The following is a 26,269-nucleotide window of genomic DNA, read 5'->3' on the forward strand; positions in this document are numbered from 1 at the left end:
TCAGAACTGCCCTCGTTCTTCATGACATACTTTCAACAAGATGCTGGAAACATTCCTCTGAGATCGTGATGACAGCATCTCACACTTCCATGATTTGAATTTTCTGTTTCACCACATGCCACAGGTGCCCTTTTAGACTGAGCTCAGGTGACTGTGGAGACCATTTGTGTGCAGTGAACTCACTGTCATGTTCAAGGAGCCAGTTTAAGATTATTTGAGCTGCCCATCCCTTTACATATGGAGTTTAGGCAATGCTCGGTACTAAGTTGCACAGCGTTAGTACAAAGTTGTCAAAAAATATCCCTCACAGCAACACCACCAGCAGGCTGAACTGTTGACACAAGACAGGATGGATTACCGAGAACTGCTGCTATCTTGATATTTTCTGTTTTTCCGATCACTCTGTGTAATCTCTAGAGGTGTTTGTGTGTTAAACTCCCAGTGGATCAGGAGTTCCTGAAATACTCAGACTACCACTACTATTAGTCTGTCACCATGCCTAAATGCTTAGAATTACTACCATGTGATCTGCCTTGCTATACAGATTTAAACAGCAGCTGGGGTTGGTATTCATTCCTCCTTATTGAACAATTAAATTAAAGCTCTGCTTACAGTGGTAGCTGCAGCACTAAATGGATGAACCTCGCATGGGCATTCAGTGTGAAACTAATTCAAAATGCACAAAAATGTGTAAGTAGGTAGGGAGGTTAATAAGGACGTTCATAGCAGCAGTTAAATGTCAATCATCTGCTGTAAGATGGTTATGGGCTCTAGTTTAGATGTCACAGAATAAGTGATACTTATAAACATGTTGAGAAATGCCAATGACCTTTGAGTACAAAGAAGGAAATTCAAAGGAAATGTTTAAGAATGCAGAAAACCTCTTTGTCATCCCTGTTGTGGGTGTATTGGCAGACATGAATTGTCTACTGAAATTCTACCTTGGAGCACACATAAAGTGATGATAAATGCAATTATATGTTAAACTGTGGATGTATACTCATATGAACGACAAAGTATGGCCTTGGCAGCTTCCTGTGACACAACAAAACAAATCACAAAACTCATGTTAATGGGTGTTTAATGAACACTGAGCACACTACACAGGCAAAATGCTAATAATGAAACCACAATTAAACAGTGCAATAACTTCATAGCTTTTTATATTTTCTTTGTGATCCCTTAAAGATAGATGCACAGAATGGTGTTTCTGAGATTACAATGCTGAGGCACCCTGTGTCAAAAAAGAGGTTATTGGACCCAATTAAATCAAATATGCTTTTTTTTTCTATGCTGTGAATATCTGGCCACATACAGGTCATCATCATGTGTCTTCTTTTAAGACAGAGCTCTAGTTTTCAGTTAAATTAACACAACCCTGACAGTAAAACAGGAAATCTTGTCTTCAGAAAGCACACTAACCCTGCTAATTAAATGGGATCAGTACAGTTCAGAGGACCGAGGACTGGAGCACAGTCAGCAATGCTGTGATTAATTCGCAGCTTTTAATTCTACAAATGTACAAATGTTTCTAATGAAGTCACAGCAGTACTGTTGAGAAGCACCTGTTTCAGCTGCATTTTGCTTGCAGATTTGTGGGGATCAGTGAAGTGTAGTGGGTACGCAAAAGACACACATGCACACTGCATTTTATTCAAGTTAGATTTTTGAGAAGCCTGTATTATCTAAGAATGACAGTGTTTACAGTATTTATTGTTCCTTGTTTTGCACTCTGGATTTACTTTGAAAGATATAGATTTTACAGCAGTCTGTGATTTAATTAGACGTAAGGCCGTTTCTGTTTAACAAAGTGTTTGCACAGGTCTGGCAGGATGAGTGTTGCGGGTTTCGGATGCATTGCAAGATCATCAAGGTCCTGTGAAGAAAAAAAGACCTGTTACTGATTGATGGTTTCATAAAAGTGTTTCCTGTTAAGGCATTGGTCTCTGTGTAAAAAAGGAGCAGTAAAACACACTTGATGACTAACAACTGTCACATGATGTGATGCTTTGATCTAAGACCACTATTCCAGATTCATAATTAACTTTGATGTCATGAAACTTCCAAACACTGAACATTACGTACTGGTCATTGTCTGTACAGGTCCAGTGAAAGCCTCTGGATTGGAGGATTTGGATCAGGTCTACAATGGATCCTTGACTACATGACTCTCTGTCAAAGAAAAAAACAACAACACAAACCTCTCAGGCCCACTGCAACTTTCTGATAGGTTGCTATTCACAAGCTTTAAAGGATAACAATGTCCCTAAGCAGTAAATCATATCAGTTATTTGCCAAACATAAAGACAACTTTTGGGCTGTCATGCCCTGAAAAATAGTTATTCTCTCATTTAAGTTCAACTGTGTTGCTGTTATACAACTGCATGATAATATATTCGGATCACTGAACTATAGTGAGGTCATAAATGATGGGTAACTGAGTGTTTCAAGCTTTATAACATGTCATTCTATCATCATAGCAGTTAAGGTGCTAATTAATGGAATTTGGACAATGTGAACTCATCAGTAGTTACTTTTTTAAAACACAAGAATATCCTTTTATTATCCTCACATATGGGGTCCGTCTAGACTGGTCACCACCTTAATGTTGACATAATTCACCCTTTGTGGATCCAGACTGTCCAGTTCAACACTTCCAAACATGCTGCATGAGAAAAAAGATTGATTTAATATGTAGTTCAGAACCTGCACCAACCTACTGAATTATTCATTATTTCTTACCTTTTCCTATTGAAGGCATTAACAATAGATCCATTCAGTAAGATAGTAATGTTGCCACACGCCATCTCTGCAAACTAGCAAATGGATGAGGAAAATCACAGAAGAGCAATAAAGCACTACCGGTTTTGGAAAGGTAGATGATAAATAACACAGCTGTTTGCAGAACAGAGATGGAGCCATTTCAGAGTTTGGATATTAAACTCACATTTTGTGAAGCTTGCCTCCACAGGGAATAGACCGGATGACTTCGACAGGCCGACCACTCCGGACAAGAGCTGAAATCAAAACCTGTGTCAAATTCACAAGTGTCATTACTTGAGATATGAGATATTCAAGAAAGACATGTGCTGTGTTGACATGCAAGAAGACTAGTTATATAAGAAAAGTCTTAAAAGTTCTGCAAAATGTTTGGGAACACAGCTGCAGCTGTCTGAGTTATAATGCTTTTGCTGAATCCCGCAAACAATCTTTCTTAATTTGTCATCATTCAATCCACGTAGCGATGTTTAAAGCAAGAGTTTGATACCACTCTTATGCTTGTGTGGAAATTATGAATCTACACCCAGCAGTTTGCTAGCTTTGTTTATCTAAAAGTGTAAAGTGAAACAGCTAAACAGGAATATGGGTGCCAGACACATTTCATAAAGGGGCTATGAAAGCAGGGAATACAAATTCACCGTCTGGAGAGGCTGAGACTGGGAATCAAACCTTGAAGCTACCAACTTCAACACCTCTCTGGCTGCTTTATTACATACACCTGTTCAGCTCATTAATGCAAATCTAATCAGCCAATCACATGCTGCCCATCGTGCTGCCAGCAGCCACCATCTCAAACTGGCTTCTTGGACTCAACAACGAGTTCACTGTACTCAAATGGCCTCCACAGTCACCAGATTTCAGTCCAATAGCGCATCTTTGTGTTGTGGTGAAGAGGGAGATTTGCATCATGACTGTGCAGCTGACAAATGTGCAGTAACTTTGTGATGCTATCATCATAGCATGGACTTTGAACAAGCGGTTATTCATCCTCTTTTGAAAAAGCACAGCCCTGACCCATCACCTCGCTCAGAATTTTATATTGATAAATTTGCCTTTTATCTCCAGAACCAGCTTAGAGTGGCTGTAACTAAACATAATGTTTTAGATACATGTTAATTAACATCACATGCACTTTACTTATACAGCTCTAAGAAACAGCTTTTCCTAGAGTTTGAAATAAAATTTAATTACATAATGATGCAGTTGAAAATTCTGTTTTTGTACTGTTGGATCTTTTGCTACCGTTGACACAGCTGATCATGGTCTCCTGATTGAGAGACTAAAAACTTGGGTGGGAATCTGCTTTTCAGTTTGTGTCATCTTCTGCCACTTTATCTTGTGGTGTGCCCAAAGGTTAGGTCCTCAGGCCCATCTTATTTGCCTTGTCTATGCTTTCACTTGGACACATCGTCAATACCTTTGAAGCCATCTCATACTACTTTTTTTATACAGATGATATCCAGTTGCAAATGTCATTCAAACCCCAGAATATAGCTGCCCTTTATGACTGCATTAATGTTATAAAGACGTGGATGGCAGCCAAGTATCTGTCCTTCTTATCTGTGCCCATGCAATTTCACTTTCAGTTCTTCTAACTGCCAGAAATGTTGCTTTTGATCGGGTAGTCAGCTTTGATAAGCATCTTGACCGTCACTGCCCATCTTAAACACAGTGCTCTAAAAAAGATTTTGCCAGGAAGGGTCCCGATGCGCATATTTGTCATACTTACGTTTCAGATAATAAATGAATAAGGGGGCACTTTTCACAACACTCTGCATGAATTGCGAGAATTGCAATCAAGCATTTGTGATAAAGGAATTTTGGTCCACTCTTCTTTGCAGAATTGTTTAAATTCAGCACATTGGAGGATTTTCCAGTATGAAATGCTTGTATTTTTTTGTTTTGCTTGTTGGTTTTTGCTGGTGTGTTTGACTAATGCTGTTGCGTAACTCAAATGTGATTGAACTTTCAGGTGCCAACTGATGGCCAGAAATCCTCCTTTAGGATTGTCTGATGGAGAGGATGGAGCCTCGCTCCATCACACCACCACCACAAAGCTTGACCATTGGTATGATGATCTTTTTATGAATTGTTGTTCAATAATATATAGTGAGAGAAAATTCTAATATTAATATGTATGTAAAATTCAAGTATTTACTTGATTTTTTTTTCAATTTACTTGGACCAATTTAATGCAGCCGCACCAAACCTTGGGGAGGTCAAAGCCTTTTATGTCTCTGATCATTTTTCTCGTGAAAATAATTAAATTACACAATCGGAAATGATTTCTCTCTTGTTGAAACAAAACAAAATAAAAAATACAATACAACACAAAAAAAACAAAACACAAACATCTACCAGAATCCTCTTCTTGGCCACACCAGATGAGATCGTTGAACATGTAGCCAACCAGCGTGTCTTCCAGTGTCCAGAAGTGACGAAAAACTGCAGCATAGCTGTGCATCAGTGTCCTGGTTTTGCTCCAGAAGAGGAACTAAGAAAAAAAGGTAAATACAAAGCAGGTTAACAAAAAGACTAGACTTTAAAGTAGCATAATTATATTAATATAAATAAAAAAATGTATATATAAGGCACCAAAATGCCAACACAGCTCACATTATCACAGGGCCAGATTTGTGGCATTGCGTTAAACATGTGAAAATAATCCTCGACGGTCACATTGCAAGAAGAATGACTGATAACGGCCTCCTCAAACTGCCTCCAGATCTCCTCACAGTCATACCTACACATAAAAAACAGAATATGACTTTAAGCTTTTTTTTGAGATGTGTGGCTTTTAAAGGGACAGTTCGCTGAAAGTCAAAGTCTTTTTTATTATTGGCCTGTCGTGCTATTTTTTTCAGTATACATGAATTCGGCATGAACTGCACAGCTTTAGAGATATTGGCTGTATATCTGTCACAGATCTTTGTTCAGTCTTCCTCCCCTCACCCCCAACCGGTCGTGGCAGATGGCCACCCCTCTGTGAGCCTGGTTGAGCCAGAGGTTTCCTCCTGTTAAAAGGGAGTTTTTCCTTCCCACAGTTGCCAACGTAGGCTCGTTGTTGGGGTTTTCTCTGTTTTCTCTGTAGGGTTGTAGGGTCTTTACCTTACAATATAAGTCATGTCGAATTGTTGTAGTGATTTGGCAATATATAAATAAAGTTGAACTGAACTGAACTGAAATGTAGGACTTCTCTTGAATACAGTGGAACTAAATGGCACCTTCCTTGTAAACTTGGGTGCATTAATATGGCAAACAACTGTATGATTAAGCAATAATGAAAATAACAGCCTTTGATGGATCTATGTCATGATTTGGGGGGAAACGGAGTCTTATTTGGATTCACCTGTACATTTTAAATGATTTGTTGACATTCAACTCCTGCATACCTTTGGAATAACTAAATGTAAAGTTTTATTACTTATGTGGGATTCTTTTTGAAATGAACAAAAGAAGGAAGGAAGGAGAGCCAGCAGTTACTGTGGCTGTTCCTTTATTCACAAGGGTTCATCAGGAAGCTCTGCCTTGTTGATTTGGTGAAATTTTTACACAGATGTTCTTCCTGACACAACCACAGTTAGATTAGTGTTTCCTCCTGGGATTAAACGAGGATGTTTTGCTTGTTAGTTAACTGTGTAAACGGTTACACTATGAAATTACACAATGAACAAAATGCAAACAAAAATTCAGTAACAGTGCTTTACACTGCTAAAGTGTAATCCATGTGCCTCAGCCTTTTAAATCTGCCATGAATAGAGTCAATAGCGATTGGTTTTTGTATACTTTAAGTAGGCAGTGAAACATATTAGAAATTCCCATGAAATTTCTTTGCAAAGCACGTATATGGCCTTTGTCTCAGCTTCTTTCATCCTTTCTAGAAAAGTCAAACCGATAAAAAGAAAGGAACTCACTAAACATCATTTATTGAACGCCACATCAAAACTTCCCTTCATTTGTACTTGAGCGCTAGCCTCATAATGTGCTGTCGATGACAGCCCAAACTCTTTTGCTCTGGCCTTTAGGAGTAAATCAGATCTTTCAAGCTCTGAGGCTTGACTCAAATCACAGATAAGTTGTGAATTTATGACAAATCTGCAAACGGATTCCCAATCAAGACTGGAAATGTTATGACATGACAACAGATGAGTCCACATTTACCTTAAGCTGGGGTTAACTAGTGTGGTGTAAGTGTAACACCTCCCAACCACAATGTGTTTAATGTTGGGGGTTGTCCCGAGCTGTGCTCTGAGTTGACTCGGACAGAAGTGAAGCGTAATAAAACCTTTGAAATGGAGAAACAGATAAAAGAAAAGAGGGTGTAATCTATCAAATTTCGGAGCAGCACATTTAAAGGAAGACAGAAAAAAATGTAGGAATATCAGAAAGAATTGCTTACAAATTATGATGCTGGTTATTGCAAAGGACACAGATGTTTTTGTGACAGTGACAACTTGCTGTGCTTCAGTGCTCTTCAGTAGAGATTCGTGTTTATACATTTTTATTTTCCACCTATAGACGAGTCAAAATAAATAAATAAATAAATAACTTATATCACCTTTGATGCAAATCAACCTCACATAAATAGTTCTATGGTAAATTATATTGTGTCATGCACAAAACAGCTTCCTCAAATCTTAGACAACAGTTATATCAGTGGATCAAACTGAGCAGCACACTGACAAAAGTCAGTCAAGCACTGACTCACCATAGGTTAAATTTCTAAGAAACAAGATAGCTCATGTTAAGGCAACTCTAAATCTATATATTTAAATATCACACACAGTAAGATCATCACCTACAGGCTGTAGCGACAATCTTAAAACCTTGTGTGAATAAAAATGAAAAAGTGTAGACATGCTCACTTACTTCTTTCATTGCATAAATTCAAACTGCAACAAATGGCTCCATGGCTGTGATGCTGTTGGTTGGCTCCGGTCGGATTTTTGCCAACTGGAGTCAGAATGTATCCTCTTTCCACAACATGCTCAAAAGCCTGGTCTTAATGGGTCGGCAGCACATCCCATCTACAATTGAGAACCCTTTAAAAAAAAAAAAAATAGAGATGTGCATGTGTTTTTTTTCCTTCCAGGCTCCTCTTGTGAAGAGTAGATCCACATGACTCTTATTATAGTGGCGTTAGGAATCTTAATAAACACAGAGCGCAGTGTTCTCTGTGGCATGGCTCCCCTGAGCTAGAGGGCAAAATATGTTGCTGTTTATGTCATTGGACATATGTGAACTTAGTTGTAAGGGTTTAAATAAGCTTTTATCAAAATAAGCCTGACGTAAGAAGTGAAAATAACTGTCAAATAGCCAGATGGGTGAAACTTTTCTGGCAAACAGATACAGAATAAGAAGCTTTATTAATTTTCGGAAACTTTGATCTCTCATGAGTGTGTAGTTAGATGTCTATGGGGTGTAACATGATTTTATTGCAACATAAACATCTGACGCGTCTCACTGGATAGTGCAACAGTTATGAAACATGGGAACATTGCAAATAGTGAAAATCTACTGCAATGTAACAGTTTTGCAGTTTACTACTAAAAAAATTAAACGAATAAATCATGCAGAACCTAAGGATAAAATACTGTTTAAGTTTGTTGCAATGCTGCTACTTTTATGAATGTAACATAACTTTATTGCCTGGTTTTGTTACTGATTCATGATGCTTACAGTTTGAGTACTTTACAGTTTTTATTAGGCCTCTTGGTCTGACTGAAGAAGGAATGTAAAGTATGTGGTTAGTTTTCCATTTCTGGCAGTAACACCCACTTTACTCCAGACTGAAATATCTCAACAACTATTCCCCGACTTTACCTTTATGAGTCAGACATCTGCCACTTCACTTGCCAGCTACTTGGATGGACTGACATGAAATATGCTGCAGTGTCCAGGTTTTTTCATTTACTTACTTTGCGGTTTTTTTGCTAACTGGAAAATTCCACCAGCTAAACACGAACATGACTGTCATCATGAGCCCAAACTAGCCCAAGTTACTGTTGTACCCATTTAAGTTTGGAACCATTGTTCCAGTTTTATTTGAGGAACTGATACATTTCACTTCTGTTCCCATACTGTTAGCCAAAGTGACATAGTTAATATTAAAACCATAAATACATGGTGTAAAAGTCTTGAGCCATCACCCATTACTTTATATTTTTCTTCCAGGAACCCAAACTTTAATGTATTTTTTTTCTAAAGTGTAGCCATAGTTCTACAGAATTTCTGAAGGATCTTAAGTTCTTCTTTGGACATTGGTTGCTTTTTAATTTTCAGTCCAGTCCTTTTAAAGTTTTTTTTAAGCCAATTAACACTGAACCATGAGTTATTCAAGCACGAAAAAGGTACCTAACGTGAAAGGTGCCCGCAAACATCCCATTTAAAATTTATCTTTAGGCACTGTGTTATGTGCAGCTTTTTTTTAAGTTGGATATACAAATAAACGCCATAGTGGAGGCATAAAGTAGTATTTTTGCATCAGTATTGCGAGCCCCAAAGAGCTACTAGCAGAAAACTTGGCTCATCTTTGCATGGTTTTCTCAGTGTGTGCTTAAAAAATTGAGGAAAGTGAACAAGTGGAAGACAAAAGAAGAGATTTCAGGCCTAAAAACCATTTACAGTAGATAAACACTATCTGTAAGTCGTACTCTTAAGAAATAAGAAAAAACCCAGCAAAGACCTAACGCATGACTCGAGAGATGCATCTGGCCTTTCTGCTGAAGGCTCATCAGAAATGGTCCCAGTGACACCATGACAATGGTCCCAAACACACTGCCAGTGCAGTAAAAGCGTATCTGGGTAGAAGTGATGGATTGGCCTCCCCAGAGTCCCAGTGTCAACATTACTGAATCATGGAAAAGAACAAAAGAAACTGCAGAAATATTCCTGAATACTATTTAAAGAAATTACAAAATAGCTTGCCTAGAAGAGAAAGGCTGTTTCGAAGAATAAAGGTGGTCATATCAAAAACTGACTTTCAGCTTGTTACAACATTGTTTCACTGATTTTTAAATGACCTGTTTGCTATTAATATTGTCAAATACATGAACAGTCTTAATGGCAAACTTCTTGTCTTGTACACCGAACGATGTGAGAACTTCCAACAGTGACACACACTGATTCTATTTAACGTTAATATATGCAGCATCCACAGAAAATATGTAGAGAGCTGGAAAGTATAATGCATCCCTAACTGTTGCCAGACATTCACATTAACTGCTTTAAGAAAATGATGATTTTCAATTTCTGAGGAAAGGGTCACTTAAGGTTAAAGCTTTAAGACAGTATGAATGAGGTTGTGCCCTTGTGCCTCTTGAGCTAATTGCACTGTTGGCACTCTGCACGTGACTGCTTGAGCTTAATGATCCAAAGAAAGACAAATGCTGAGAAAATGATGCTAAACAAGGCCTAAACCTAATCCAGATGTTAAAGTAAGAGCTGTGAGCTGTGAAAGCTGCAGATAAAGAGCAAGCACTAATTCCATTCCTACATCAAATGTGCCAATATTTCTTGAAGCTTGCTAAAATAAAAGCAGACCAAAAATAAATATTATTAAATACAGACTACTTCCTTCTGTGCTGCATTTAAAACAGAATACAAAGCAGAATAATCCAAAATCTCTTACATAGATATAGAAAGTTGATTAAATTACCATATTTTATGCCATGTTTTGGAAGAATTAACATTTTAAAACTGCGCTCTCATCAACTTGATGTGGGTTGTAGATTCTGTAACAACTCACAGAAATATGTCGGTAACAGTTATTTGCATGCAGACAGTCAGTCTAGCGATAGCTCAAGAGACCACAATTTGTATTCTCACTGCATTCCACTCCCCCCAATGAGGACGGTATTATTTGGCAATTTCTTGCCCTCTTGAGGTAAGGCGCTCCTATCTGAGAATGTGAGTTAGTGTATGGAAATTAGCTGTGGGCTAGAGAGGAACCAGTGCTATAAGGAGACATTATCAGCTGAGTAATTTACTGGCTGACAGGGTGCAAGGGTTGAAGTGTTAACCTGTGTCGAGATGAAGTGTCACCAAGCATGACGCTGAAGTCTAATTTGATCTGTGTTTGCTGCTCTCTTCAGCAGCGGACCTACGGGATGTCCTATTAAGTATGCTCTTCTTCTTCTCTCTTTGTGTGTGAAACCGAGACTCAAGACGCACACCCTGGACTTCCGAAAGCGCTTTAACAAGGCGGCTACTGCAAGCATAGTTACAAAACTTTGTGAGATGCAGATAAGCAGGCATTTCCTTGGATGTATGAGGCTGCCAATTGTTTTGGATAAGTAAAGCTGTTTCTCAAGTTTGAATGAGAGGAATTGCATGCAGATGTTCACCTTAAGCTTTTCAGGCCAGACTAAACAGAATCTGATGTGGACCATTAAATGTAATTCACAATTAGAATTTGCATGCAGCTGAAAAACAAAAAAACAACAACAACAAACAATTGAAAAAAAAAAAACCCTTAATGTTTGAGGAGTTTACCTTTCCTCATGAGAGAAAGTGCTCTTGCTGCTTGCTGCGTCACTTAGAGTGTTGCTGCTGCCACCTTCTGGCCTAAAAGGGCGCTAAATATTTATTGGCTGTGATCGATACTAAGAGTGTAACACCACGTCAGACTTTCAGAATAGTAGTATAGTCAAATTTTCTGCTTTAATGTATTTCGCAGATATTTCCAAAGATCTAGGTCCAGCACCTGACCAAATGGTGTTCAGACAACCTGTTCCCAAACACCAGCAAGACTAAGGAGGTCATTACAGACACATGTTGTGTCCGGAAAGAGACAACATGCTCCTGTCTGTCCTCAGACACAGGCAGGAGGTGGAACAGGCGAACAACACTAAGTTCCTGAACATTCACATCACAGCTGACCTGACCTAGCCTTACATTAATATTGCATATACTGTTTCCCTATTATGTGATATTATTTATTGTATGTTTGTGTGTTGTAAATGCTGTCTGATTTAAGTTGAGAAGTAGTGCAAAGAATTTTGCTATGTGACTCCATAATCACAATAAAGCATTCTGAATCGGTTTACCTCCATTAAAAATACATAAATAGAAAATGAAGCTGGGTGTAAGAAATATGATCTCACATCAATTTGGAGTGAAATGACACTATTTCAACTGATTTCTGTCATTTTGCATAGTGAGTTTTATTTCGCGTGAAAGCAAAAGCACCTTGAACTGTGTTCTTCAGATTTAGCAAGTATTCGTTATGCCTTGTTTGCAGTGCTTCATTGCCTTTATACTTTTTAAGCCGGCGAGGTCAGTCTGGGGAATTGTACTTATTTACAGTTAATATTTATTTTACTTTTTTGTCAGTTTGATAAGTTTTCTTTGTCTTCTGAATCTAAAATCGCAAATTTCAGCCATTATTTCTGCCTCTTTTGTTCAAGTTAGAAAGTTGGGTACTCGCAAAGACATTTTCCTTTCTCCAGCAGACCCACTGTTTCCTGTAACAACGCGACTGAAGAAAACACATGACAGCCTTCTAGCCAATGATAGCGAAGATTGTTAAATCAAACGGCGCAGATTGACCAATTAGGCTGAGAGTTCGGCTTAGCCCCACCTTTCAGTGGCGAAATGTCATTGCTTGGAAGTCATTCATCTCTAGAAGTACGTTAAATTAGCTCCCGGAACTGGTATGCTACTATATCTTTTTTACAAACACAAATCAATGTAATGATATTGCGTTGTAGAAAAGCTGTTAAGCGTATGTTTGTCATTAGGTATCATCAGTGTTACCTCCAGTGTACATATCCCTTTTTCTCCCTTTAAAAGCTAGCATAGAGGGCTAATTTATGCTATTTGACAGATTTCATTGCTTCTTCAAATTAACGCAGCTAGCTTTCCAGCAGCTAACTCACGTCATATGTCGGTAATTGCAACGTACCGTCATATGCCGGTATATAATTGCACCTTGCTATTGTAAATGACGAAAGTTGTGCTTCTTCCTACAGCTTTCTTCCGTCCGTATTTCCGTTCTGAATATCGCCTCATCTCCCCTTTATCAGCATGAGTGATCCGTGGCAGGAGTGCATGGATTATTGCATAGAGGTCACTAAACGGGCCGGAAAGGTAAGAGGGCCACGTTACCATTGCAGGACTATTTTTTTTTTTCTTCCACCCATGAAAATGTATTAAAAATATTTAAAAAATAATCCATGCACACATTACTAAAACACACGTTTGACGTTTGTTGTGTCATACATTTCCTGGGACAACATGTAAACCTAGTTGTCAAAAATATTTGAAATGCAATAAAACTCTTGGAAACCTCCCAAGATGCGATTTTTATTTAGTTTCTTGTCCCAACTTATTGATTACGAAACTTCTACTCAAAAATATTAAATTTAATATAAGTTACAAATTCAATTTATTTTATTTCACAGCTTGAATCTTTTTCTGAGAAAACTCTGATTTGCCACCATGTTGCCATACATGTGAAACAAACATTAGAAAGTAAAAAAAAAAAACTAAAGAGGCTATTAAATATAATTTCTGTGGTCCTGAACCATTTTAATCATGCAACTAAAGTATCTCATGATATGTTCCTTTGATGCCTACGGTTGACATATCAATTTTGGATATTTATTAGTTGTTTTTCTTAAATACATAGTGCACCCTTTCTTTAATAATATCATTATCTTACCGTTTTTGAAGCCTAAATTTCCCTCCAATTGTAGAATGATTCAGGAGGTACGACTGATGCTACACTTACTTGATTATGGTTGACAACAGTGTGTATGGAAATGCACTTTGAGTGCAAATAATAACCTCAGTAACATGTCTTTCTTTTTAAAGTGAGATATGCCATTAAGGAGAAACTAGCACATAATCCAAAACAAACAACAAAAAAGCCAAATTACACGTTACACCCATGACTGTGCAGACAGATATGTAATAAATCACTTCCCACACACTGGCAGTTCAGAAGGTGTATACAGTGTCCACAGTTTTCACGTGATCAGTGTCCCTAATTCAGTATCTGGCCAAATGTGAACTGTGGTCCCAATCGCCCCTGATGCTCCTGAGTGATGCCCTTGAATAATGTCCAAACACATTACACTCAAACAATTAGAAAAAATATGATGTTTTTGCAGTAAAGTTATCGTTTCTCATCCAAAGTGTTATCATTTTATCCTCCTAGGCATTTGTGTGAAATTGTATCATTATTTGTAAATTGTCGAGTTATGCCTAAAAATCTGTTTGAAGAGGTCACGCTGACCTTGGCTTTTGACCACCAGATTCTTATCTGTTTATTCTTCGACTCTGTTTATGCCAAAATTGAAGAAACTATTCCTGAGAAATGGCTCTTTATGCCTCTGGTCACAGCTGTCCCTAGAAGAGGCATGGAAGAGCTTATAACAGTATCATATAAAAATGTACCACAATAACTTTTGACCTCAGATGCATAATGTACAGAGGTCAGCTGTATGTATCGGTGATATAGTTTGGATCATAAATTATTCAGTGCTGGATTTGAAAAAAGAAATAGTTGAATGCAAAGTATTGATAAGCCCAAATAAAATTGGTAGGTACTTGTTAAAAATGCAAATAAAATACTGAGGTAAATGTTTGTTTAAATCAAGCAAATGTTGAAGAAGCAACCGTGTGGGCGCTTTCATCAAAATCTATTTTACTGCTGCTTACGTATCTCGACATTTGAGCGTAATGTGTGTGTGGGTTGTTTTTATCTTTAATTTTTTTTTGTGTTATTCCAATGTATACAGAGGCTTCCATCTGTGAAGAGTCACATTATCCAGACACTAGAAACAATAATTACAGCTCATAAATATATTTGGACTTTGTAGCCTAGACATCTTGTCATCTGTGGCACCAACATATGTTAACACCAACACGTGAAGCTAATTAAAGCAGCAGATGTAGTCAGTCATCCAAGAAATCTTTTGTTTTTTTTCCCCTCTCACTTTTGTGTTTCTGCCAGATGATCTGCGAGGCGCTCCAAAAGGACATCGCTGTCATGCACAAGAGCTCAGCGGTTGACCTGGTGACCGAGACGGACCAGAAAGTGGAACAGCTCATTATATCTTCCATCAGGGAAAAGTACCCAACGCACAGGTACTCTACTTCATTAGAAAACATGGACATGAGAGAGGGTATGTGAGCTGATTGGTCTAAGAACATGGTGAGAAGTATGCATGATTTATTATGGTTTAACGATTTTCCATCTAGTAGGGGTGGGAGATATTACCTCAAAAGTATATTATGATATTATAAGGAAATTTCCATTAATGATATTTGTGAGGAAAAAATTGCTGAATGTTTTATCAGTAATTGCAGCTTATGGCCAGCAGCATATATTAGTACAAAGGAACGAAGGGCATGTTTCATCCTTTCTCTCCAATAAGCTGCTGTCGCTGATTACAGACTACCTTATTCCAAGTGTGAGTCTAATGAAACAAGGTGCCAGCAGTAGCAGCAGCATTAATGGTGACACAGCATTATATCAAACACATCCTCAGTAGTGTTTTCCCTGGAAATTTTAAGTAAAAACGTATAAAATAACTGCTTACCTTTTTAATTTAACAATAACAGAAGTGACCTAACCTTGTAAGTCTTCAGGAGCTGCTTGATATTGTCACATTATATTTTCTATGTGGGAGTTTGTATCTTGGGCCTTACAGCTTTTTAACCAACTGCTTACGCTACCACGTAACCACATCAATAATTTCCATCCACCATTTACTTTTCCTGTCATATGGAGTTTAACTAGTGAGTGCTATAATAATGCTCTGTGAGGGCCTTTTTGTTTGTGTGGGGTTTTTTGCCTCTAGTGGTAAACACACTGATGTTCCCTCTTTTAGCAGGGACAATTTCCAGGCATGTTTTTATTTTTTTAAAGTCCTGTATTTTCTTTGAGGTTGTTGAAGTAGTTCCCTTTTTAGGTACTAAGTCATTATAGGAGGCTGACATGCTGCTCTTGCTCTCAGACATGGCTAGGCTTATCTTGTTGTTATCCATGCTGGGGCACATATGGTGTTGCTATCCTTGATTAAGCAATATCACATGGGGTTTTTTTGGTTTTTTTTTTTAAATAAGTAAAAACACAAACGAACAAATGTATGCCAGTATTATTGTGAATATAGCACAGCCCTACCATCCAATCTTAACTGGAATGCGACCTCTATTTTTACGCTAGTAGTATTAAAACGGAGGTCACATTTGTTACATGTAGTCCCTAATAACACTAGTCCCCTAATAACATGATACCTGCAAATATTAAGAAAAAAGATATTTATTGGTTGGTTTGTTTACTTTGCTTGCTTAAGACTTTGTTCTACCAAGTCTTAAATTACTGCTACCAGCATATGAAATGTTTCTACATGTAAAGATTTCCAAGGGAAAGTGAAACACAAGAACTCAGGAAAAATTCCAGGGTTCCGTAATGTTGCTACAGCGTTGTGTCCAGCGTGGTGGAAATCTAATATCACATATTCTGGTTGGAAAGAAAACAGAGCAAGTGTCAAGTGCAGTGTTATTACTTTACAGCTGAGGTACCTGATAGACGATGCATAGAATTATCATACTCTTATTTTCACTTCTTCTCTCTTTTTTTCACTTTGAAGCTTTATAGGCGAGGAGTCCGTAGCAGCAGGCGCCCCCAGCGCCCTCTCTGACAGTCCCACTTGGATTATCGACCCTATCGATGGCACCACCAACTTTGTTCACAGGTGATTAAATGTTGTAAAAATCTCTGCGTTACAGTTCTAGCTCTGTTTTTATCTTTGTTGCTCTTCAACTATTTTTATCTTTTAATTAGATTCTTTCTTGGATTGTCCTCTCTGTCAGGGATACTTAGACAACGCTGATGAAACTGAACCGATAATGGAAAAGGATTCCTCTGAGTTTAAACCTGAAGGGAGTTTCATAATTGAATGCTTTATATTGTAACGTTCTCTTGTGCAGGTTCCCGTTTGTGTCTGTATCAATCGGTTTCACAGTGAAGAAAGAGGTACGCTTTATTGTATGTGAACCACTCATGTGTTTAAACTGTGATGTTTTGATTATGTGAAACATGATTGCAGACCATTAACCCAGTTAATATCTAAAGATTCTCCTTTTATAAAGCTGCTGTCTTTTAACCAGCCCCACATTAATCGGTGCTGTTTTCTGTGCTGCTGCTTGGTCTCAGATAGAGTTTGGGATTGTCTACAGCTGCATCGAGGATAAAATGTACACAGCACGTAAAGGAAAGGGAGCATTTTGCAATGGAGCCCCAATCAAGGTGTCTGGACAAGAAGGTGAATATTGAGAAGTTGCAATTATAAACAAATCCACCAGATGGAGCTAAAATCCTTTCCCTGTACCGGCAACAGACTGCATTTCTGTTTTTCTCAGAGAGCGCAAACCTGCAGCTGTTTGTATAATGAGTGAATAATGATATTTTATTTATTAGTATACTTGTTTTTTTTTTTTTGTTTCCTTCCAAGATATTAGTAAATCCTTGGTGCTGACAGAAATGGGCTTCAAGAAGGACGCCGAGCAATTTCAAACAATGATGGCCAACATCAGAAACATCCTCAGCATCCCTGTACATGGGTAAATATGCACTTCAATATGTACAAGCTGTACATCCAGTGTTAGTTTAATAGTACACCAGACACCCCCTGAACAGCTGCTTATTCAGATATACAGAACAGCTGGTGTATTTGTTTACAGTAAAACCAAATCATTGTAATTAAGAAGTGCATGAAATTGCTACCACAATCTGATCTTATGCAGGTGTTCTTTCTCACAATAACAACAGCAACAACAACAACAACAACAGGGCAAAGTGAGAGCTTCCTGTAGCAGCTGTTTCTTATTGCATTACTGCCCCTAAAGGTGGTGAAACATCCTGAAAATGACAGCGGTGTTTGTTTTGATACTTCTTTTATGGATGATTGTGGTCAGTGCTAACCTCGATGACCGATAAGTTTGTTTTCTGTGACTTTTTCACAATAAAAAGCCATCCAACAGAGAGAACCTCATATCATGCCTTGAAATCAAATGAAAAGGGGTTGAATGCCGCACTGAATGTCAGATTCTACCTCTAACATCAAATCTACTAGATAGAGGGGTAACTAGAATGTTACAAAACTGACTGGATTTTGCTGAAGTGCTATCTCCTACCATTAAAAAAACACATTGCTTATCCTACAAAAATGAAAAAAATAATAATCAAGAATTATAACTGCAAATGCACCAAAAAACATACTTAACTCTTAGCAGAGCATCTGGAAGTTGAAAGCAAACATCCCATTTCCATCCACAGAATCCGCTCCCCAGGCAGCGCAGCTGTCAACATGTGTCTGGTAGCGTGCGGATCGGCTGATGCTTACTACCACATGGGCATCCACTGCTGGGACATGGCTGGAGGGGCAGCAGTTGTCAGAGAAGCTGGAGGAGTCATCATGGACATTTCAGGTGAGTCACTGAGACAATGTGTCTCCTCAAACAACACTGAACACTGAAAGGCTGCTGAGTCACTGGATGAAATGAAAAATGGAAGGATTGCTGTAGGAGTTTGCTGTACAGAACAAAGCAGCAAGAATGGGCTGCTGTTCTCCAAGTGCAAACACAACAGAAGTTATTGTTTATGAATAATTTATGGTCAGTAGTTCTTGTTATTGGTTTTTATCCTTCTTGCTGCTTATAAATGCCCCATGAAACACAGCAAGAGATGACGAAAGGTTTGCTCCTGGCTTTGCACACTTGATACAGAGAATTTTGATCTTAAATTAGGACGTAACTGCTACCCTGACATTTAGTGTGTTAAGGAAGCTGGAGTTTCTCTAGTTTCACAACTGCAATGCTCCTAAGAGTAGGCACAGTCTTGAGTTATGAAGCTGTTTATTTAAAAAGTGCAGTGACAGAAAGCATGTAGTTGGTGGAGCAAGTTTCTAAGTTACTTACTGTTCAGAGTCCCATTTATTTATTTAGTTTTTGATTAGCTGAAGTTCTTTTCAAACGGGACCCTTTTACTGTAAAATCTGAAAATGAGTAAGGTGCTTGGATCTTGTATATACATCAATAACATCCTCACCATCTATTTTTCTCTTGAGCTTATTAGTGTGTTGTCTTTGTCACCAGCTTGCATCTTTGATTGGGTGGAGCAGTAAGTCAGATTACTGGCAAACATACAACATGTGTGTATTTGTGTTTAGACAGTAGTGTGTCATGAGTAATAATTGGGGAGGAAAAAAACGATTATTATTATTACCCGTGCCTGTGTGTGTGTGTGTATATACACACACATGGAAAATCTTGTTAGCTACACCAACAGAAGTGGCTCATTAACGTAAATGCCTAATCAGTCAATTACATGGCATAAAACCAGTGCATTTAGACATGTAGACATGATAAAGACAACTTGCTGAAGCTCATTCGGAGCATCAGAATGGGGAAGAAAGGTGATTTAAGTGACTTTGAATGTGGTTATTAGTGGCAGACAGGCTGATAAAGGATTTCAGAAATGGCTGATCTGCTGAGATTTTCATTCGCAACTATCTCTCGGGTTCCCAACTTGCCGCTGCGGGCGGTCTTTATCCTTCTAGTTCGGGTTCAGAGTCCTGGGAGCTTGAGGGTCCTGCACAGTATCTTTTCTGTTCCTAGGACTGCGCTCTTCTGGACAGAAATCTCAGATGTTATTCCTGGCATCTGATGGAGCCACTCGCCCAATTTGGGCATAACTGCCCCAAGTGCTCCGATTGCTACGGGTACCACTGTTGCTTCCATCCTCCTCATGTTCCTTCTTCCTGATGTTGCTGTCATTTATTATAGCTACTTCTAACACTACAGCCATCTTCCTCTGCTTGTACACCACTACTATGTCCTGTTGGTTAGCCATCACCAGTTTGTCTGTGTTTATCTGGAAGTCCCTCAGATGGTCATTCTCAACCACCCCGGGGAGCGTGTCCTATTTTGACCTCAGAACTTCCAGGCCATCCTCTGTAAAGATGTTCCTGTATACTATACCGGCCACTTGGTTATGCCATTCCATATAGGCTCTGCCTGCTACCATCTTACACCCTGCTGTTATGTGTCGAATTGTCTCATAGGGTCTTGATTGGTGTGGTAAACCCCAGGCTCTACTGATCTTAGTGCTTAGCGCTTGGTCCTGTACTGCTGTTATTAGTGCTTCTGTGCTGTTTTTCAATCTAGCTTTGTCCACCTATTGGTAGGATATCTCAATATCAGCCGCTTCTTCTATTTGCTGGTGGTTTAATCCATGCAAATAGATAGCTCCTCTTCTTCCTCCTCTTCTTTCTTGGGTTTCTGCTGCTTGAGGTATTCACCAAGCATGTGATCAGTTGTGGCCTGATGTGTTCCTGATGTATTCATGGATTTTTGTTGTCTCTCAGTTCAACACTGAACTGGAGCTTATCCCAAGGTTGTGGTATTAAGAGAGGTGGGGTTAGACAGCTTGTGTTCAGGACCAACACAAAGAGATGGACAGCAATTCAAGCTCACAGTCACATCTGCGACTAATTTAGAATCTTCAGTTAACCTAACCTGTAAGTCTTTGGACTGTGGGAGGACACCACAGTACCTGGAGGGAATCTATGAATGAACAGGAAGATGACGCAAACTTCACACAGACACCATCCAGAAATGGATTCGAACCAGGTCCTTTTGGCTTCAAGGCGCCACTGCTAACCACCGCATGGTAGTCTGTAGTCTTCATATCTTTTTGTCCTCCAAAAACCTCCAATTTCCATTTTTATTTTCAATTTAGAAGTTCCTACAAGATAAGATATGGCCTTTTTTTAACATTCAGCTTCAATAACAGCACAGAAAAGCACCTTCAGGGCTATCAGCTGTTACTCCCACACACATTTTTAACATGCACTGCTTATGCATCGTCAGAAGCAAGTTGATAATTTAACCACGTATACTGTAACATTGAAAGAAAGAAGAGAATGCGACATTAATTTTTACTTGTCTTTTTTTACCAGGTGGACCATTTGATTTGATGTCTCGCAGGCTGATTGTGGCCAGCAGCAGAATGATAGCAGAACGCATTGCAAAGGAGATAACAGAGTTTCACGTTGGCAGGGATGACACTGATGACTAGTTAACTGCTGCACTGCTCTCAGCCTGCTCAGCTCATGTAAACACCCTCAACTATTTTGTACATAGAAGGTCTCAAGCCTGTCTTTGCCTTAAAAACAACAACTGTAAACTTACCTCTGAAGAGCATCTGAGAGAGTTTAACTGTTCAGAGCTTACACTTTCAGCCTCTTTTCTGCTTTTTTTTTTGTGTGTTTTCACATTTCAGGACTTACCGGTTCAGATACAGACTTTGTATTGTGTTTTAATTTAAACAGATGCGATGGAGTGTATGCCCCTGTTCATATTAGTTTTTATTGTGATGTTTTTAATCACTAAACAGTGTCTTAGTATTTATTTATTCGTGAGAAAGAAGATAAAGAAGTCTCATGGTTATTCTTCCTCAACACAGCACTATTAAAACAAATTTAATGTTGAAGTATAAAGTACTTTACTTATACATGAGTAACTATTACATTTTAGAGTCATCACTGGTTTGCACAATGTGTAATGCAAGTATATGTGTACCTACAACTGTACTGTATATCTGCTTTCTTTATCAAGCCAAAGGATAAAGGGTGCTTTTGGCTAAGGAGCAATCCAAGGATGTTTTTCAAAATGTGTGCTTGTTTTATGTGCTTTTGTAAGAATGCAATAAATGCTTTTACTTGCTGTAAAAGCAAATAATATCTCTTACTCAAGACTCTTCTCATTTTTTTGTGGTGCACTGATAAAGTTTTAGAACTGAAGCCCTGCAGACAGGCATCAGCATGCAAGCATGTCACAGCTGTAACCTGAGGAAGGACAATAAATGGCAACAGAACTAAAGAGAACAGAACTTGTATGAATATTTTCTCCTGGGAAAAAAAAAAAAAAGCTGACAGTGCAAATTATGCATGGCACAATATGGAGGGAGGGCGGGATTCAGTGTCTTGACTTGCCTCTTTTGAAGTGTTTGAATAAACCACAAAAGTTAATATGACAAAATCTGTATAAAGACACCTCACATGTTGCGTTGCCTCAGTCAGACAGTCCTTTTAAAAAATGCTATTCCGCTTTGTAAAAAACTTATATTGCCAATATGTGCCACAGTTGTTCTCTGTACGCATTGTTCGACTCCTAAATACCTGAGCGGCATCTCAACAATGGCAAGAATCAGTGATTTGTTGCTTTGACCTCAAGAAAAGATAAATCTATAACTTCCTCTGAAATGCCTCTGAACAAGATCTGAGCGAGTGTTAAATACTAAGAGCTTCAATTTTAAACCATCGTTCTGTTTTTGTGAGTGTGGAAATATTGGCATTCAAAGATACAGATTTTCCTTTCTGCTGTAACAAATTCAACAGATGTGATGAAAGACTACTGTCTGCATTTTTTATGGTGTTGTTTTTGTATTTATGTGAATGATTAAGCTAGAAAAGAGGAAGGAATTTGATAAATCACTGCAACACAGCACTACTACAGAAACTTTGGAACAAGTGTTCAAGTTTTGACCAGTAGTGTGGCCTTTCTGTATAGACTGAATTAACATACATTTCTATGTAAATTTCCACCACACACCCATCCATTTTCCAACTGTTTATACATGTATATGTTTTTTAAAATGTAAATTAATGTGTTTTTGCAAGTGTATGATAAAGAGAGCAAGTCTCCAGTGAGTAGCAGTTGTCTGGGCAAGAATGCCTTGTTGATGCCATAATCCAGAGAATAGCCAGACTGCTTTGAACTGATAGGAAGGCAACAATAAATCAAATAATTACTCATTAAACCAAAGCATACAGAAGAGCATCTCTGAATGTGCCGTACATCGAACCTTAAAACAGAAAACCAGGATAGATGACACTCCTGACAGCTAAGCTACACTTTGCACAGGCTCTTCCAAACTGGACAACACAAGATTGGAAAAATGTTCCCTTGTCTGATAAGTTTTGATTTGCTTTGCGTCCCTTAGTGCTAACTGAGCATTGTTTAAACATCCCAGGCTATCTGAGTACTGTTGTTGACCTTGTCCATCCCTTTATGACCAGTGTAACCATCTTCTGATGGCTGAAAGAAAATGAAGAAAATGCAATATGTAACAGAGCTCGGATCATCTCAAATGGGTTTCTTGAACATGTCAGTGAGTTCAGTGTACTCAAATGACCTCTTCAGTCACCACATCTTAATCCAGCATTGCACCTCTATGATGTGATGGGACAGGAGATTCCCATCATGGATTTGCAGCCAATAAATCTGCAGCAGCTGTGTGATGCTGTCATGTCAATGTGAACCAAAAAGGACTGTTTCCAGCACCTTGTTGAACCTGTGCCATGAACAATTTAAGCACGTCTGGAGGCAAAACTACTACTAGCAGAGTGTATCTTATGACGTGTCTGCATGCACAGTCGTAACTGTACACTCCCACCCTCTGCACACCCATTGGACAGGAATTTAAACATTTTCTCTAACATCTGCCTCAACCCTGCTGCCTCAAGGACAGATACAGGACATTTCCTTCCTTTGTGTAGTTATTTTTTTTTAACTCTGTTTTTCTTTTGGGATTTTGTAATTATTTTATTGAGGTACATTGTTTTTTTATTGTTTGGCTGCTCTAACTTCTGATTATTAAAGCATATTTTCATCTTATGGAACTAATGTACCTTTTAACTGCTTAATGTCTTTATTGTAGAGCCAAAATGAAGTCACCGCATGTCTGTTTTCACAAGAATCCAACAGGAAGACAGAAAATTAAAGCACCATTGAAATCGCTTGTTTTAACACAGGTGGTTAAATTGATGTAATGAAGGTCCTGCAGATGTCAACTTGCATGCAGATGCCTCAGTCATGAAGTGAGAAAGGACAATAAATGGCAACAGAACTGAAGCCTGTATGACCATGATAATTATTGTTGTAAGTATTCCTGTGACTGGTCTTTTTGTCATTCATTTGTATTTTATTTATTTATTTATCTACTTTCTAACATTCCCCCACAACCCTGTCTCAATGTATGTACCTGTTTGTCTTGTTTCCATAGATACCGTGTCTGTCCTAATGTGTCTTGCGCTATTGTTTTTCTCTTTTTGAAAATGTTGGTTTAAGAAAAAAAAAGAAGTTACATTTGAAAAATTCTTATTTTGTGCACATTTACGGTTCCAGCACTAGATATGGACGTTTACTGTCTGGACTTGCTTCCTCTGAAATGTCCTAATAAACCGCAAGAAGGAAAATGGCAGAATGTGTCAAGACACCTCCCATCGTGTGTTGGTTAATGCAGCATGACAGTTATGTGAAGTTACGCTATGTTACTGTGATAACACAAAAAGCTCCCATGCTTGCTCATACGTTATTATGTACAGCTATTATTGCAAAAAGAAGAAAAAACCCACTGTCTGTATCCATTGTCCGGAAAGGCTCCCAAACCCCTCTGTGGCATCCTAAAAGGGCTCTGAATCAGCGATGTGTTGCTTTGACCTAGAAAAATGATAAATCTATAAAATAAAAGCGTGAGCAAGAAAAATGTCTCTTGCGGCAAACAGGAAACCAAATAAACAGAAAACAGGCCTCTGACACTCCATAAAATACGGGAAAAAAACACTTGCTGCTATCGTTGTGATTTAGTGGAGAGATAAAAGCATTCGCAGCCATTACTCCATGTAAAATTCTCCGCTGCATTTCCCCTGCCCTTTCAGCCAGTGCTGCAGACACTGCACATGCAGAGTGGTGGACTGCCCCCTGGGCTGATGAGCTCTATAAAATAGTCCAGAGTTTTTCTCTCCGTGGGCTGTTTTTTCAGCTGATGGCTAATAAATGGCTTTAAAACACTTTACTTGAGCAAACTCCCGTTGTATGTGCTGCAACCCCCCTTCCACAGAAATCAATGGTGTGTGTTTGTATACAACAGGGGGTAGCGACGTAATCACCAGTGTTGGGAATGGCTTCCGAAGTCAGTCAGCTAAAAGCCAGCGCTTCCTCTTCTAGCTTTTACCTTTACACCAGCAGATGTTAAACAAATCAGTTCTTGCAACTTTAAAATTTAAATACCCCCCACCCCCCCTTTTAGCTGTAGAGTGACTACAGATTCATTACAGGCTCTCATTGACAGTAAAGAAATGCCAACCATTGTTCTTTAAAAAAAAAATAAAAATACAGAGGCTGTGCTTTTTGTATCAAACACGTTTAAACAGCTTTAGTTAGACTTTTATGTAGAATTTAGTGTTTTTTCTTTGTTTCAGTCACTTACTTATCATTTTGTGTTCTGTTTATGACTGTGATTGTAGTTATTATTTAGCAATGGCAAGACTTTCCCTCCCTTCTGACATCAAGAGACACTCCCACTGTTAAACTGTTTGAGAAAGAACTTGGTCGTGCTTTTGCCTTTTTTTCTGAGGCCATTGTGACTTTCGACAGCTAGACTTCGACAGGGTCGACAGCTGAACATTACGGTGTAAATAGCTGAAGTTGGGGTAATGGCAGAACAATTTCAGCAAGTCTTTTTTTTTTTGTGGAAATGGGTAGAAGTGGTTTCAGATTAAGCACTGGCACTTTGTCAAAAGAAAAAAATGTATGATGGCCGTTGTACTATCAGAATATAGTTTTCACACACCTATCCATCTAACTGGGTTTCCAGCCATGGTGATGGGGGTTGGTGGCTTCCTTAGCCAGCACTGGGAGAAAATTGGAGTACAACTGCAATGTCCATATTTTTTAATTTCCACATACTTTAACTGAATATTAACCTGATAACCACAGCTATGTTTATGTCATAGACTAAGATCATAAATTATTATCTTTACAGATTGGCATTAGCTTAAATCACTGCTTTGTTTTAAGTACATCCTCTCAGAGCTAAAAGCACCAACTAATGCTAGTTCATCATCACATGATGGATACTGTGTACCATTTGGGTATGTGAAGCACTTTCAGTCACAGTTATTTGGATGATAGACCGTGCAATGCAAGTCCACTTAGCAGATCCCTGTAGGAATAATGGCAACCTAACAGACACCCCGCAGCCCTCCATCAGGAAGAATTCCCACTTGCTGCAATATAAACCACTGGTCTCTAGCCTCCTACTGCTCTGCTGTTCAGAGAAGGGAAATTGGAGGCAGCCCTCCTGCTGGCCTGCAAATTCCAATCAAGTGATGAAGAACAATCTAGATCTTGGCTTCCCTGACTGTACATTTAATTTGTAGCTTATTTCTTCTCACTTCACAGGAAATCCTTAACATTTACAAAAGTCCAGCTGACAGCATACAATACTTGTTCATGTTTTAATGGCCTAATTTTTGCCTTTTACAGTCAAAGAAAATGTGCTTTGCTGCGCTAAAGATACTCTAGTGCAGCGGTCCCCAACCCCCGGGCTACGGACTAGTACCGGTCCGTGAGTCGTTTGGTAACGGGCAACGGGAGTTGAGGTTCGGGTGTGAAATGTGTGGTTTTCAGG

At 38.7% G+C, this 26,269-nt stretch overlaps 2 protein-coding genes across 4 annotated transcripts; one reads left to right on the plus strand and one right to left on the minus strand.

Annotated features, from left to right (window-relative positions):
* Window positions 1-747: 747 nt before the first annotated feature.
* Window positions 748-11,597, minus strand: LOC102301312 (ADP-ribosyl cyclase/cyclic ADP-ribose hydrolase 1). Of its 2 annotated transcripts, XM_005922589.2 has the most exons (11): window positions 11,275-11,597; window positions 7,651-7,823; window positions 7,181-7,293; window positions 6,943-7,066; window positions 5,398-5,524; window positions 5,140-5,275; window positions 2,948-3,030; window positions 2,743-2,816; window positions 2,573-2,665; window positions 2,086-2,172; window positions 748-1,876 (listed from the first exon to the last, which is right to left on the minus strand). In XM_005922589.2, exons 3-11 carry the CDS (start codon window positions 7,278-7,280, stop codon window positions 1,777-1,779), a joined length of 924 nt encoding a protein of 307 aa, XP_005922651.1. In that variant the 5' UTR covers window positions 7,281-7,293; window positions 7,651-7,823; window positions 11,275-11,597; the 3' UTR covers window positions 748-1,776. The 2 variants fall into 2 exon arrangements, with proteins under 2 accessions (XP_005922651.1, XP_005922652.1); XM_005922590.2 differs by lacking the exon at window positions 11,275-11,597 and having other exon boundaries at window positions 7,651-8,326.
* A 729-nt stretch (window positions 11,598-12,326) lies between these two features.
* Window positions 12,327-21,536, plus strand: impa2 (inositol monophosphatase 2). Of its 2 annotated transcripts, none has more exons than XM_005922593.2 (9): window positions 12,327-12,434; window positions 12,753-12,870; window positions 14,741-14,874; window positions 16,383-16,487; window positions 16,723-16,768; window positions 16,949-17,057; window positions 17,247-17,355; window positions 18,071-18,222; window positions 20,754-21,536. In XM_005922593.2, exons 2-9 carry the CDS (start codon window positions 12,808-12,810, stop codon window positions 20,870-20,872), a joined length of 837 nt encoding a protein of 278 aa, XP_005922655.1. In that variant the 5' UTR covers window positions 12,327-12,434; window positions 12,753-12,807; the 3' UTR covers window positions 20,873-21,536. The 2 variants fall into 2 exon arrangements, with proteins under 2 accessions (XP_005922655.1, XP_042076873.1); XM_042220939.1 differs by lacking the exon at window positions 12,327-12,434 and adding an exon at window positions 12,479-12,670.
* The last annotated feature ends 4,733 nt before the right edge of the window (window positions 21,537-26,269 follow it).

The sequence above is a fragment of the Haplochromis burtoni genome, unplaced genomic scaffold (genome assembly GCF_018398535.1).
Source record: "Haplochromis burtoni strain Fernald_Lab_line unplaced genomic scaffold, NCSU_Asbu1 Contig_58, whole genome shotgun sequence".
NCBI classification, from domain to species: domain Eukaryota; kingdom Metazoa; phylum Chordata; class Actinopteri; order Cichliformes; family Cichlidae; genus Haplochromis; species Haplochromis burtoni.